The sequence below is a fragment of the Ostrinia furnacalis genome, unplaced genomic scaffold (assembly GCF_004193835.3).
Source record: "Ostrinia furnacalis isolate ACB-3 unplaced genomic scaffold, ASM419383v2 OfSCF1112, whole genome shotgun sequence".
NCBI classification, from domain to species: domain Eukaryota; kingdom Metazoa; phylum Arthropoda; class Insecta; order Lepidoptera; family Crambidae; genus Ostrinia; species Ostrinia furnacalis.
The window spans coordinates 180,087-195,710 of NW_021131351.1; the positions used below are offsets into that span (position 1 = coordinate 180,087).

Genomic DNA, 15,624 nt, shown 5'->3' on the forward strand with positions numbered 1-15,624 from the left:
GAGGAAATTTTTTTAATGGCATTTCTTCAAGATAACCATAAATGATTTAAAGGTCTATTACAATTTACGCACACGCAATGTTTAAAATGATTTCAGACTGCAAATTCGCTTTCTCTATAAGAATGTGTAAGTTACAAGTAACCAGTATCTATGTTTTAATTTCTTTTTTCAAATGAGCACATTTGTTTTTTTACGAACAAATGCAACACAAAAGTTTTAAAATTATCTTAGGCTGGGTTGCACCATCTTACTTTAACTTTAACAAACGACAAAAATCTATCAACTCCATACAAAAAGCACTGGTTATCGTTATAGTTACCGTTGAAGTTAAGTGATGCAACTCAGCTTTAGATGCGTAGGTACTAAACTTGTAACAGTTATCAATTTAACAATTACGAGTAATTATTAAAATACTTGAATAAATTAAATTTATCAGCTCTTTCTTTTTCAATGAAACAACTTACGAGTTTATTCTTAACGAAACTTTACATTCTTAACGCATTCTTACATTCTGCCTCGTTTAATTTTCTATGCACGTATATAATTATGTTATCAGTTACCTATAGCTCCATTAGCTTCGCACATAAACATGGTGCATGCAAAATGAGCTGCACAAACGACAGCACCTCAAGCTTGACACTGTAGGTTCTTATGTAGTTGCAATAAGCTCTATTTTTTCAACAAAAATGTGTAGGATAATGAGCTGTTGAAGGTACGATTAAATATTTACCATGTGTTTCGTAGACCAATGCCTAGTCCAAATGGGTTAAAAACTGACAGGCCTTGACGAATGGACACGTAATTTATTAGCTGAACGTTACAACCCGTTATGAATAATCAATTAAAGGAATACTGACGTATTGATTCATGTGCGCTTTACTAATGACACTGTTTGACTTTTTAATCTAGTGTATTGAGTTCTGACTGAAAGGCCGTCAAAACACAAGCGGGGCACCCTCGAATTCAGACAAAAGATTTTGTAATAAATAAATAAAAAAACTGCAGACGCAATGTTTAAGCGCAAAATGTCAAATCAAAAAATCAAATCCCTAAAAATCTTAAACCTTTTTTTTTACTTTTTTTTTTTCAAAAAATGCGTTGAATCGCATACCTACCCTGCGGGGAAACCTAACCTAATACTTTATTTTATTAACTCAGGGGTTAAACTAATCAACAAAATTAAAATAGGATATACAGGGTGTTAGGTAAATGGGTATATGAGCCGACACTAGCCCATGTTAACATGATCATATAAATGGTATGGTGAAGGCAGAAAATTGATATCTTCATTTTAATTATTTTAATTTTCATACAAATCGGATGTTATAAAATTTATTTTGTATGAAAATTAAAAAAAAAATCAAATTTCTGACTTCACCATACCATTTATATGACCATGTTAACATGGGCTATTGTCGGCTCATATACCCATTTACCTAACACCCTGTATATGTAATTATGTATAGATCATACATTAATAAGATTTTTATTGATTTCACACCAACTATGATAACACAGTTTGGATAAGTCCTAAGACATTATGACAACAAAATAATTTCATTTCCCTTCTTTGGAGCGCCCCATGTTGCTCGAAAGTCTACATCCTGTATAGGTGCAATGATTAGTAAAACCCATTATAGAGATTTAGGTAATTGAAAAACATTATTTCAGCTTGCAGCCAGCGATATCTTCATTTAATTAAACACTTACATCCTTTACTATTTTCATAAAATATATTTGAATCTCTAGGCACATATAAAATGTCATATCAATATTAGCAGCTTTATTTAAGAGCAAAATTAGTACAGTCTATTAGCGAAAACTATAAAAGCTGTTGATCTAATAGTAAAAACTGAAATATAAGATAGAGCACCTGGCAATTTTTTTCGCACGTATTCAATTTGCATAATTAGTAACATTTTTAAATATTTTGAGACGAAATCATTAGCTAGGCTTGTTAGCATAATAATTAATAATAGCCCAATCAACTCAAGTGTAATTTATGGTAATACAGCTGTCAGTTGTATATCTGTGCTACAACAAACTACCGTCAGCACTTATCAGACTCTACATTTTTGTAGTAAAATCGTTCTTATCACAATTGCATAAGATACCGCTGGTTACCTTCATATTTATACAGGGTGAAATTTAAATCATTAGCATCCTTTCAATATAAGACTCTACTCATGATACATAGTACATTTCCCAAATATGAGACACCTCCAGTGAGCTTTTTGTCTAATAATTTACTTTATACTATTTATTTGTATTTGTGTGCTCTTATAAAGAGTTTAAAACTATTTTACTGTCAACAGCATATCAGACTAGAAATTTCTGTAGCAAAAAAACACCTATTATAACTAAATAAGGTGCTACAATGTTAATCTTGATGAGCTTAATTTATTATCTTTAATTATTTTAATTTAAAAATTTTAACTCATTGGATTTGTCTCATTTGAGGAATGTACTTATATCATGAGTATATTATGAGCTTTAAACAAGGCCCGAGCTCTCGATAACTTATCACACAGTTATAAGAGGATTTTAGCGCTAAATGACGATTATGAATAACAATTTTTATCAAACGTTTTATAAACCTCTAATAAGCATTTGATAAAATGTGAAAAATGATTATGAATAAGACCGTTATTGTAAAGGAATGCCAATGATTTAAATTTTACCCTATATACCTTGATAATGTCTGTACCGACTACAAAAACATGACTACAGAGACGTCCGCAAAAACACAATGAAAACGTTTCGCGCTAAAACAAAAACGCATAAAAAGATTACGTTATTTGATTAGCCCTAATTACATTTCTGACCATAATTAACCTGCACGTATCATTCCCTTTGTTTTATTACGATAAAGTACAAAGTTAGTTTGGGTGTTATTAACAAAGATATTGCTCATTTCCGACTTTATTCATTTAGAAATAGAGACGGTATGAGTTGTTGCCAACTGTCGATGGAATGTAGACAACGGTAGATGTCTTAGGTCGAGATAAGGTGGTGTGTTATTATGGCATAATTTACGATGTAAATTATAGCGATTTGTTAATTTTACATTACGTTGTTACTTATAGACCGGCGACGGAGCATTTAGATTCAATTCGAAATTGAAATTGTCTATTTTGTATCGGTTCTTTATATCTAAATGTCAAAATGAAAACCTATTATTTTTTAATTAAATATTAATACCTACGTTAAGATATCTGTCACCAATTAATAATTAAATAATAAGTACCTATGTATTTTTCTGAGCTGAACTTTTAACTGAAGAATAAATTGACCTATTGACACTTGTATAGGAAAAAGGTTATAATGACCATTTTGTTTTTGAGCTAAAAGTATCCAACTGTAGAAAAATCAGCCCTTACTTTTCTATTGAAACATGAAAATACTCACAAAATGACATATTGTATTTTCCACCGCAATCATAATTTCCGGGAAAATCTGAAAGAAAAACGTGCAAATGTGCTTTACTTATTTCAGTGTCATTTTCACGCGTAAATGTAAATTTTCGCGTAATTTTGCGTGTATGTCTTTTTTTACACAAAACCGCCTGTAGTCGTGTTAGTTAGATTAAGTTCTCTTATGTTAGATATACTTTATCTACCATTACGCAAACGACGCGTGAAACGAACCCGAGCAATTTCTCGCTTCCGCACCTAAGATTTTGATATTACATCCAATTAACATTAATTAGTACAGTCGCCATCGCCAATGCTACGAAATTATAAATCCACACATTTTAATTTAAGCCTTACATTAAAGACATGGAGCTCAAAATCTGTTAAAACTTCGTAATATTTTGGTAAGTAGCTCAGCTGACGACCGTACATTATAAATTAAATAGGCTTTTATACCTGTACCGGCTACTTATGTATAATTTTATACAACTGTTGTAGCCCTTTCCAAGAACTGTCATTCCGAAATTAATATTTTCTAATAGCCGTACAAAAGCGGCCATTCAAATAGAAAGTTTATAAGAAAATCTACCCACTTACAGGCTGATTAATTATTTAAAAGACATTAAATGTCACTTAAGTGACTATTACCAAACATAATGTGACATGAACTTCACATCAATGAGTACGTATTAAATCCCACTTTACGCAATCCACAAAGAATAATATTGTTATTACATTATACAAGGATATTAATATGTGTAATCAATTTCGCTTGTACACGAAATAACGTGTACAATTATGCTCAGACGACACAAGGCGTAATGAATTTAAAGTGCATTACATAAATTAAATGAGTGTTTGGTTGTACTGATATTGAATGCAGCTACGGGATCGACGGCAATTTAAAAGTATTCTAGGTACTGACACGCGTATTACAAAATGGGTTCTTAATTTTAACCTATTTATCTACTGTGGTAGAAGAAAGAATAGGCTAAACACACATTTTTGATAAAGAAAATTCTGACATGGAAAGCAGTGAAGTTTAAGCGCGGAAATCATTTCTTTTCAATTTTGTTTCTCTAATTTGTAAAAGATTTCTGTAAGACACCGTTAACTCTTTTTATATGGTTTCAGAAGAATACTCGTTGTAAGTTTGGGGGAGAAAACTGGGGGTGTTCCCAGTTGGTGTTCTTTCTATGGATATCATAAAAGGCGACCAAAGGACATTTTAATAACATCAAGCCGAAGTAATCCTTGTTTAGAGAGAGTTACGCCCATATGCACAAACATTACTATGAGATCTCACAGTTCGCGTGGACGCACAGGGTCACACACAAACCAATCACAGAGCTCTATTTAACGCTGTGCGTTCGATTTGTTGCTTCACTTAAGCAAGTATCTTTTGTGAATACGAGTGTTACTCCTGTGGAGAGACTATTTAGTCTCAATTCACCATCTTCAGATTTGTTGACCTGATGATGAAGAGAATAATGATATTCCAAATCAAAGCTACGAGCATGGTAGTAAAACCCAAAGGAAAACCGCCAGGGTCGCGCTGCGGTGAGACCCGCGCAATTAAATAATTATCAGCAAGTGCCCACGCGCATCCGTCAGCTTATAGAGGCGTTACTATGAGATAGTAACTCGGTGCTTTAAATATCACTTGTACAGTAATTGTTTTCTTCAGTCTTGTAAACAGAATGTCTCAATGGGAAAAAAAGTACTTATCCAATTTTGATTTTTTTTACAAAACAAACCACCGAACTGCATAGTGCGCCGTAAGTTAACCCTGTTGTGCCGTGTGTATTAGAGTCACCAAAGAGTAAAAACACTCGATTAGGTAACTTAGTTCTAAGCACTTTTAGTTAGACCTATAGTAATTCCATGTATGCGTGTTTGACTTGTTGGTTATAATTTCTGCAAGTTATCTAAGTATCGCTCGTTCGTTTCAGCCAAATGACGTCCACTGCTGGACAAAGGCTTTCCCCAAGGATATCCAAAACGACCAGTCCTGCGCTACCCGCGTCCAGGTTCTTCCCGCGAACTTCACCAGATCGTCGGTCCAACTAGTGCGGAGCCTGCCCACACTGTATCTTCCAGCCAGTGGTCGCCACTAGAGAACTTTGTATCATGTCAACGTGAAATTGTGAACTCTGTCAGTTTATAATATAGCACGTTAGATTGTAAACTAACAGAGGTTAGATTGTAATTTAACTACGTCAGATTATAATCTGACGGAATTCACAATTTTACGGTGACATATCTAAGTATGAATGGGTTCACCACAATACCTAGTGCTGCCAATATCCTACAAATCTCGAATGTTCTTAGTCTAATACAAGAACCGTGGTTATTCGCCGAGTTAGTTACGAGTATTTCGAGTTGCAAGTGAGTTATTCAAAAGTAATCCCATGTGTTGTGGCGAGCGATATCAGCCGTAATTATATTCAATTAAGATATAAATGCATCTGTCTGCGCTTTGAAATTATTACGATGGCAATCTAATAACAATGTACAGACGGCACCTTAAGCTTAGCATTGTAGCTCTTTATGCAGTTAAAATATGGGCGATTTTGGAATATAAATGATGAGCTGTCGACTGTATGGTTTCTAGTATGCTATACATACATACAAACGTCAAACATGCCATTTGGTGTAGACGAAACTAATTAAACGTGCGTTTTAGTGTTAAGAATTACCTCCTAAACTCTTTTGTAAATTCAAAATTAACTTAGGCTTAGTTGCACCTCCTAACTTTGACTGTAACTTTAACTATAACCGGTGTCTTTTGTATGGAGTTTAATAGATTTTTGACGTTTGTCAAAGTTAAAGTAAGGTGGTGCAACCCAGCCTTAAAGTACTCTTGTTAAAGGAACTGTAAAATAACCCTCTATCATAAAAATAATGTTGTTTTAAATTTTTTTGATAATTAAAAACTCTATAAATATACTTTTGTGAACCCTATCACTGTTTACTTTAATGTAATTAATTTATGCGATGGACACAATAACACACAAAATCCCATTATAATAGGAAGGAGCTATACAACAAAACTTACGATAAAATCATATTAAAATAGTAACAAGTATTTATATTATCCGCTATAGTGCATGCTCTAGTACGATTACTTTACCTTATTTACTCAAAATTTATATCTTAGAATTATCTACTTTAAATTAGTTAGCGTTTGCAATTACACTAGAGCCGTTCCGACACTTCGTTCATTAGGATCAAATTATATTACGTATTAACATTACTGGCGAACATTTAATATAATATTAGGGTGGATACTGACTAGGAGCTTTCGCGTGTAATGCAGCTTAACTTCAGCATGCGTAACCTCAAGAATTATAGTTTTTTATGCGTTACACAGTAACTTTGATAATCGCGACCAATACTATTTATAAATATTGGAACAGCGATCGTTGTAGAAATCCTTAGGGGAGGCCTTTGTCCAGTAGTAGATGTCATTTTGCTGTAACAAATGATTTATAAACAATCTACAAAGGTTTTCAGTGTTTTAGTTGTCGCAAAGCGATTGTTAAGCGATCAAGTGAGCGTCAATGAAAATATGTTCTTTAGTCCTTCAATATGCAGTATATTCGATAGAGCTAACTACTGTATCATCCCGTCCCGACCCACTTCCAACGTTCAGCTCCAACCCGAATCATGCATTGTTACACGCGAACACTTAAGTGAGAGGCCACCTTAAGAACAAGGCGCCAGCTTTCGTTCTAAGCCCATTAGCCGTAACATCTTGTTTACAGGCACAACATCCTGTTCCTTGTGCTATTAACTGTTTAATTTACTGCTAATTTTATTACTTTTACTGCCCAAACCGTTTTCGTTAGATAAACCTTTATTAGGCGACGTATTGGCTGCCAAATTTTGAACCTTACCCACTTGTGTAAAAGTCCAAAAATAAATAAAAATTAGTCGCCGACTTACAAAGGGTTAACATGAACATCGATGATAATCAACGGAATTGTGTTTTAACATGACTGTAAGTCATTAAAGTAGATTATTAAGATAATGATAAAACGTCAAAACCCAGCCCCAAACTAAGCATAGTTTTAAATAGTTGATGGCGGATAACACACAAACTTTAAAATGACACAAGTACTTTGGATATGCCCATGACCTCATAAAGGGGAGGCGGTCAATATGGAAATCATTAGAGGAAATGTTCAGCAGTGGACGTCTTGGGCTGAAATTATGATGATGAAGATGATGGATATACTTCTTACAATACTATGTTAACAGCATTGTTGTTTTCCGGCAGTTAGAGGTAAGATAGCCAGTTCCTCCGTGGTTGAGAATTCCGGGTGAAGCTCGCTTCCACTTTCGGCCTGATCATCACTTACCATCAGGTGAGATACAGGCCAAGAGCTTCCTTGTTGTGGATAAAAAAAAAACGTATATTGCTCTAAGTAGGATTTGAATTTTTTTGTACTTTATGAGATTAGAACCTACGACCACTGAATAGAGGATTCCGGACGATATTTGATCCCAAAAATTTTGTATTTGAATCCTGGGATCCCGGGATAACCCCGGGACTATGAACATGAAATAAAAATCATAAAGACCCGGGAAAAAAGGTCCGGGATCGAATCCTCTACACGCAGTTCAACCGTAATATGATTAATTGAAATAACCAGAAATAGTGTCTCAGTCGGATATGACTAAATTCGATTTACACATTCGTTACTCAACGTGTTAGTACCTACCTATGTATTTAGTTTTTCACGAATCCTTGCAATTACTCACTTGATTTAATAATTTCATTCGACTGTAATTAATTTGACTTCCTTAATTTATATGATTAAGTAATTAAAAATAACTAGGACAAACATTTCTAGACTGTGAACTTAGGTATTAATCGACTAGCGGGTTATGAGGTTATGAAGAAATAATTTTATTTTTGAAGTGATAAGGTTTCTAAAACTCTTTTACACTTGCCGAATAAGTTGAACTTCATTACTGCTAAAGAGCCTTCTTACTTATTTATGTTGAGTTACTTTCAAAATAAAACAGTTCAGCTACCCATTTTTTTCGGTGTACCTATATCAATCAATGGGCAGGGCATATAGTACGCAGAGCTGACGGCCAAAGGTGGAGGACACGTACCGGAAAGCGTAGCGTAGGACGTCCACCCACAAGGTGGACCGACAACCTCATAAAGGTAGCGGAAACGCGCTGGATGCAGCCCGCCACCAACCGGCCGTTGTGGAAATCATTGGGGGAGGCCTATGTTCAGCAGTGGACGTCCTATGACTAAAATGATGATGATATCAATTAAACCTGAAAGCTTTAGACATTACTCAATTTCCCAGGAACTCTATCAAAGAGCGGAAAATTCATTTCCAATAATACAACATCAAATTAAACAAAACGTTGTTTTATCATCAAATATCCCCGTACTGACCAAACACGTGTATCATCATAGTAAATCACCTGAATATTCTTCGAACCCTTGATTCATAAATTAGCAATAATCCAATTTGCGATTGTATCGCTATCGCTGACGTTATCGCGTCGATATCGCTCGTAAACGCGACAAGCCCATTCATAACTTGTCCTGCGAACAAGATAGTGGTGCGATAGTGAACTTTACGGCGGTTAAGTGGTTAAGTTAAGTGGGTGGATCTCTGAAATGGGAGTCTGTGACCGTGAGTTTTTCTTTTACATGCAACTTGTTAACCTTTTGGCGGTACACCACCAGCGTTTATTTTAAAATGTGAAAGTTTACTGATTGTTTATATCAAACTGAAACTGCTGAACTAATTTTGATGAATGTAGAGTATAAAGATTGGAAATAAGAAAACGATATTACCTAGTTACCTTTTTCCAGAAAGCATTTTAAAACTTTAAAGTTGGATTAAGCTTAATCTCTTATTTTGTCATATACGTAGAATTTAATTAATAAGGGCCGGCACTATTTATGAACCTATGACGTCAGTAGTTCGCGAACTAAATTAACTAATAATTTGTTTATTGGTTTTTAAATGTCCCAAAAACTAGATTTAAAAAAAATAATAATTGAAAGAATCTTGGTTTTCATGACTAGAATGGAGTTTTTGATGAAAACATGTCTTGAAATGCTATACTTACCTATAATGCTAACTAAGGCTGAGTTGCACCACCTAATATTGACCGTAACTTTAACGATAACCAGTGTTTTTTGTATGGAGTTTGACAGATTTTTGACGTTTGTCAAAGTTAAAGTAAGATGGTGCAACCCAGACTAAGAATCAAAAATGATTTGCAAATTACTGACCCATAATATTTCAGTTCTCCACAACATATTTGGTAGTAAATATAGTAGTGTTTGTCTCATTATGTAATTTTGTGTATACCTACGCAAAGAATTAAAATAAAGTCAATAATCAATTAAGTAAGGGTCAGCAGACATAACACTTAGCATCGGCGAATGGCGATTTTGCGGCCGTATCGATGCAATATCGCGATTTCGCGACTGTATCGAGTACTACATTAGCTTTAACTTCGAACTCCTCCTATGTTCTTCTGATTAATTTCGTTGCGGGCCCAAGACCCCGGGCAAACTTGACCTTCACTGGTTGGGTTTTTATTAGCGGTCAAGATGTAGATCCTGGCTACACAGGAGTTGCAACGGTGGGAAATAGTGGTGGGAATAGTCCCGTTCTAAATCAATAACTTTAAGTCTATAAAAACTATATAAAACGTCTATTATTGACTGAATGGAAAGCATAATCTTGCATATTCTTATCTCATGACATCACCATTGCTTTAATTTGATTCAATATTAAATCAGACCACTTAACGACTAAGATATGCAATCAGTTATAATCCTATTATATTTTATTAATAACATAAGTATTATAATAAGGAGAAATCAATATACAAAATTTTGTTTCGTTTTGAGATGTATCTAGCGGTTTACTTAAAAGTTTCAGTTAGTAGTAAATTCTTATCTTTGTAGTTTAATTACAATCACACATTTAATTAAATTAAATAAAAGCTAATCCAAGGATATTTATTTTTTCCTAAATTTCGTAAATATTTGGTAAAAGGGTTTTAACGAAGTTTATAGATATGTTTCAAAACATAAATTCTTAACTAAGTTACTATGCCAGGTGCCATTTTAAAAATCCTTAGCCTAGTTATTAAATTATTTGAATTTATACGTTCACAAGTAACACCAGTACGTCAGTTAGATTAATAATCTTATATTTTATCAGTGTTTAATCAATTTGTTGTATTTTTATTTTGTTTAAATTATCAAGTCTTGCAATTTTTATTCAAGTCATTTTATTATCAAAAAATTGATAACTTACTATCTTTACGACCATACCTTAATCCTATTAATTAATTTGTAATTTACAAATATAACAACAACTGCCACAGTTAAATATAAAAGTAATAAAGCATAAAATTAATATACACTTAATATTCTCTGTTCTAAATAGAAAAATATTTAGCCGTTTTCTTTAAACTTTATAGAATTAAAGAAATAATTGCGACCAACACAAATGCAAGTTAATACTTGCTCCATTCAACAAATTACGGTGTAATATTAAGTCATGATCATTTCCTTAATAGAGTACACGTCCATACACCCTGTATATACTTATTTATAAAGTAGACTGCGGTCGCTATACCGCAGTATTGTGGTCCGAGGAAATTATTATTCAATTTCGTACACGGGCAATTTTATTTATAGCCGATGTTAATGAAGTTAATGAAACTAAAGAACACCTTGCATTCCGATGGGTTATGGGTTGCAGTGCAATTGTTAGGGAATCCGATGTAATTAGCAAGTTTATACAAATTACGTTTTTAAAGTTCGATTGCTGGTTCGGTCAATTCATAAATAAATGTACGTGTACCTAATAGAAGAAAAAAAGAAAACAAAGATGTGAGAAGGTATAAGTAATACAGTACTTCTTATTATTCTGTGGTAACTGGTAATACAAAGTTAGTAAATAAATAATACGGGTGTTTATGTCATATTGACAGAAACCATATAAAATTAGCAATTACAGGAAAAACAAACATGGTTGAACTGAGCAATTTCATTCAGCATTTCGAAAAATTTTGACCACGAAAATGTACTTTAAAATCAAAAATCTAAATCAAAAATATTTATTCAGTTTAGACCACAAGTGGCACTTATGAACGTCAAAATATAGTAAATAATAAAAAAAGAAAAGGTAGCCCTTATGGGGCACTTTACATGTCTTCCTTATCTCTTGGGCCCTACCAGCGCTTCGAGACAAATATATGGCAAGTCCTGAGAAGAAACGCCGGAACAAACTCAGTCACCACTAATTGCCAGGAATTTTCAAATTTACTTGTATTTACCTAGTTATTCCATGTATGTTTATTTATATCCGACTATCCGCGGTCTAGTATTCATATAATCTTTAGTTTTGGATTAAGATTACGCACAGTAAAATACCTAATATCATTTATTTATTTATATTCCACCCATGATTTTCAACTGTGGGAAACGTCAAGCATGCTCGTCCAACCTTTAATGCGCATTCCGACACAAGCAAATGACTTATTCCCGCGAACGACTAATCGCCACCTATTAAAGGTATAACGCCATAATAAGGCCAATTAACGTAATGACATTTATCTATTAATGACAATTGATTACAAGAAACTAAGGTCGAGATTACCGCGGTAATAGTTATAAATCACGAAGAGGTTTTTACCTCAATTAAACGATTGAACTTTGAGCTGATAATTGAATTATGGTAAAGTTTGCATTTAATTGTTGCTTGTACAGGATATTTTTATTATTAGTTAGATACTAGTATCGCAGTTTGTATGGTTTGTTCATACAGTGCACGTGCATATTTAAAAGGTCAACTATTATTAAAATGAATGTTATCATTGATCGATAAAATGAAGCCATATAATTGGTTCAAATTGAATTAAATGACATACTATAACTCAAACTAAATTACAGTAAATTTTAGTTAGTAGGTACATAGATAACTATAGTACAGACTACACGATACTAACTTGGGTACAGGAAATACAACATTGAAACGACTTGTTTTAGACGGTTTTATAGTTAGGAAGCGCTTTGAAATTAAACTTGATACCTGTGTTCATCCAACTCTTTATTATACTATAGTTCATCATTCAGCTAGTTGGTGCACTCCGACTGTCAATGAAGAAATAATTGTAATGAACGTATAAAATAATGAGATCTTTTCAAGACTTTGCCTTAAACATACTCATTAGACCTAAACTGCATTGTAACCATAAAGACAATTATGCGAAGTCGTTAAAAGGACATCACAATTAAATTATAACTATGTCATATCCATAAAACGCCTAATAATTATTGTTAAAACTGCATTACTTGCAATGCTATCAATGTGAAGATATTAAAAAGCTATATTTTAAATAGTTATCGTCTTCTTTCATTACTATTAGGTACAATTAATTCCAAATAGATTTAATTTTATACTTACTTCATTTACTTATCACCTGTTAACTAGGGTTGCCACTAGTTGCCAGGTCCAAAAACACAGAAGCCAGACTTGGTGCTTAATTTGGCCAGATATTTTACCCTAAAAGCCGGTTATACTTTTTAATAGCTAATCATAACTTTTTAAAAGTCCTAATTAAGTTCTAATTCGCGTCATGGCTTTACTTGTGCGTTCGATTTTATACTGGCGCGATAGCCACATGGAAAACCTAACAAAAAACGGACAGGCCGGACGAGAAAATATTTGGCCGGACACGCTCGAAAAAAGCCAAACATGTCCGGCTATGGCAACCCTACTTGTAACGCCGCAGTCATCTTTTCGAAACTAGAATTATTGTCCTTTTTTCTCGCGTTTGTAACTATAAGATCCTCCAAGAAGCGCATTAATGAGGCACTTTTTGCTGTTTCGAAGGATACCATTAAAACGTCTATTAGAATGTGCTAATTCAATCATGTGGTATAAGTGGCTCATCTGAAGCAGTCACGCCAACTCCAATTAATAATGGTCGGACAAATTGTTGTGACCAATTACGGTCAATTAAGGTACATAATGCGGTGTCAACGGCAACTGGTTACTTTGTATGGATAACACGTGTAAAGAAGGTTTTCTTGTTGGGTGTTTACTTGAGTTTGAGCTATTTACGTGACTGATAGGGGCTGTCCAACGTAAAAAGTATAGTCTCTCTTTTTACGTTGAATAACATTCCTGGGGTAGTATTGACTATTAGGGATTACGCGGTATTAGCCTGCATTCTCGGATATTGTTGCTCAACTATGGATAATGTGGTGCACCATCTGTTCATACTTACTTATGCGTTTATTGCTAGCCTTAACTCTATATTTATTTAGTAAGCCAACTAATCTGTAATTGATCAAGATAACTGAACATCGTGTTGAAATAAATTTACTTCTTTATAAATGATCCTACGATTTTAGCACACACACTTACATTTATAGGACACCTAGGGATAACTAACTCCTTCTTGACGTCACCTCGCGCGACTGTTCGTTGTACCTAAATAAGTCGTGATACCTTTATAGTTTTAGGTTGTCGTACGTTATTGTCACCCCAATTAACCACTACCTTTTCTTCTTCCAGAATATTATCAAGACCAGTACCAAAAGTACAACCCCACTATGGGGGTCTCGGAGGCGCCGAAAGACGACTCCCCCCGGACGACCCCCGAGCTGTCCAGGACCGACCAGTCCCCTGCCTCGGAGCGACCTCCCCCAGGGTCGGCAGACAGCGATGATGCAGACGAGTTCGCCCCCAAGAGAAAACAGAGGCGGTATAGGACCACCTTCACCAGTTTCCAGCTCGAGGAGTTGGAGAAGGCCTTCTCGAGGACGCATTATCCTGATGTGTTTACCAGGTAAGACAAAATTTCACTCTAATGGTATATTTTAACGTTTATAACAAGGTGGACCCAAGATAGAGTCTTGCATGAACCCTCATCCTCTTTTTTAAATTCACTTGTTCCGGGGAAACGGCAGAGGAAAGAAAAAAACTACTTCTTCATCTTTCATTCTTCTTCTGTATATTTGCTCTAATATGTTGACTAGTGATGATGCGCATTTTTTTCAGAACCGACCTTGATTTCTCGATTAATTTCACCGTTTTAAAATAATCAAGCTAATCTCCATCAATTATAGCTAACGTCATATTATGTTTAATTTCATTAGCGCTGTTTATTTAATCAGTAATCAGTTAATCATTGCTGTAATATATCAACATGGTTGGTAAGGCATGTGTTGAGATAAGACTCCACGAAGTGTTTGATTTATAATTTTAATTGGATTATCTATGATAGTTCGTTTTCCTTCATTTACCAATGCTATTTTTAGTAAGTGGTTTCTAAGCACTGCTATTTTATCTCGGTAACTATTGTTACATGCGGCTCTTTTCCTTTTCACATAGGTACTTATCTAGGAAGATAAACATCAGAGTATTATGATATTATCAAGACTATATGATTTTCTTTTGTTACAGAGAAGAACTCGCAATGAAGATCGGACTTACGGAAGCTAGAATACAGGTAAGAATCTTCTTTTTGCATAGATAAATAGATAAAGGCTTTTATTTTCAGGTCAGTAGTGACAGAACCCAAAGGAACCATTTCAGGGCCAATAAGGGGTGATCATGTATTTGGTATTTTTCTCTATGAAAAATAATAGTGTAAAAATATCACCGAATCCCAATAGGTTCCTTGATATAGCCCTGACCCGCCATTTCATGAGAGGTGGTGATTTTCATTAAGTGCATTTTAAGATTTATGACGGCTCTGATAAACTATAATCCAACTACCCTAAAAGGATTAAAACTCTCCGTTGCTCATCGTCCCCAAGGCTGTTATTTAAACCACACAGGTTTTGTTGATTTCCCGATCAGTCAATGCTAGTGTTGCCACATAATTTCAGTGCGAACAAACGCGTCAACAAACAGACAAAGACAGCTTAATTCCTGCTCACAGCTGAGCAGCCTTTAATCAAGCCTCGCCGATGCAATGCGACACTGGCCTCTGCAACAATTACTATAATAATGTGTATGGCTCGGAGAGCGAAGCGAAGGTAGCTCATGGATGCGGCAAATGCCTACGCTTGAATCCAAGCTGGACTTTAATTAATATTAGTAATTTGTATTACACAAATTATAGTTAGTCCCGTCAACCACTCGTACTAAGATAATATGCTTGTATTAGGTACGAGTGGCTTCACCATATA

General features: G+C 34.5%; 1 protein-coding gene across 2 annotated transcripts in view; it reads left to right on the plus strand.

Moving 5' to 3' along the window:
- Positions 1-15,624, plus strand: part of LOC114351247 (homeobox protein aristaless) — a 91,150-nt gene that overhangs the window by 63,218 nt on the left and 12,308 nt on the right. Inside the window, exons 1-3 of one of the 2 annotated variants that reach the window (XM_028302388.1) lie at positions 8,998-9,082; positions 14,003-14,276; positions 14,894-14,939. In XM_028302388.1, the coding sequence (XP_028158189.1) occupies positions 9,067-9,082; positions 14,003-14,276; positions 14,894-14,939 (336 nt within the window). In that variant the 5' untranslated portion in view covers positions 8,998-9,066. Of the gene's footprint in view, positions 1-8,997; positions 9,083-14,002; positions 14,277-14,893; positions 14,940-15,624 lie in introns of those variants that run through there. The other variant, XM_028302387.1, reaches the window with a different exon arrangement.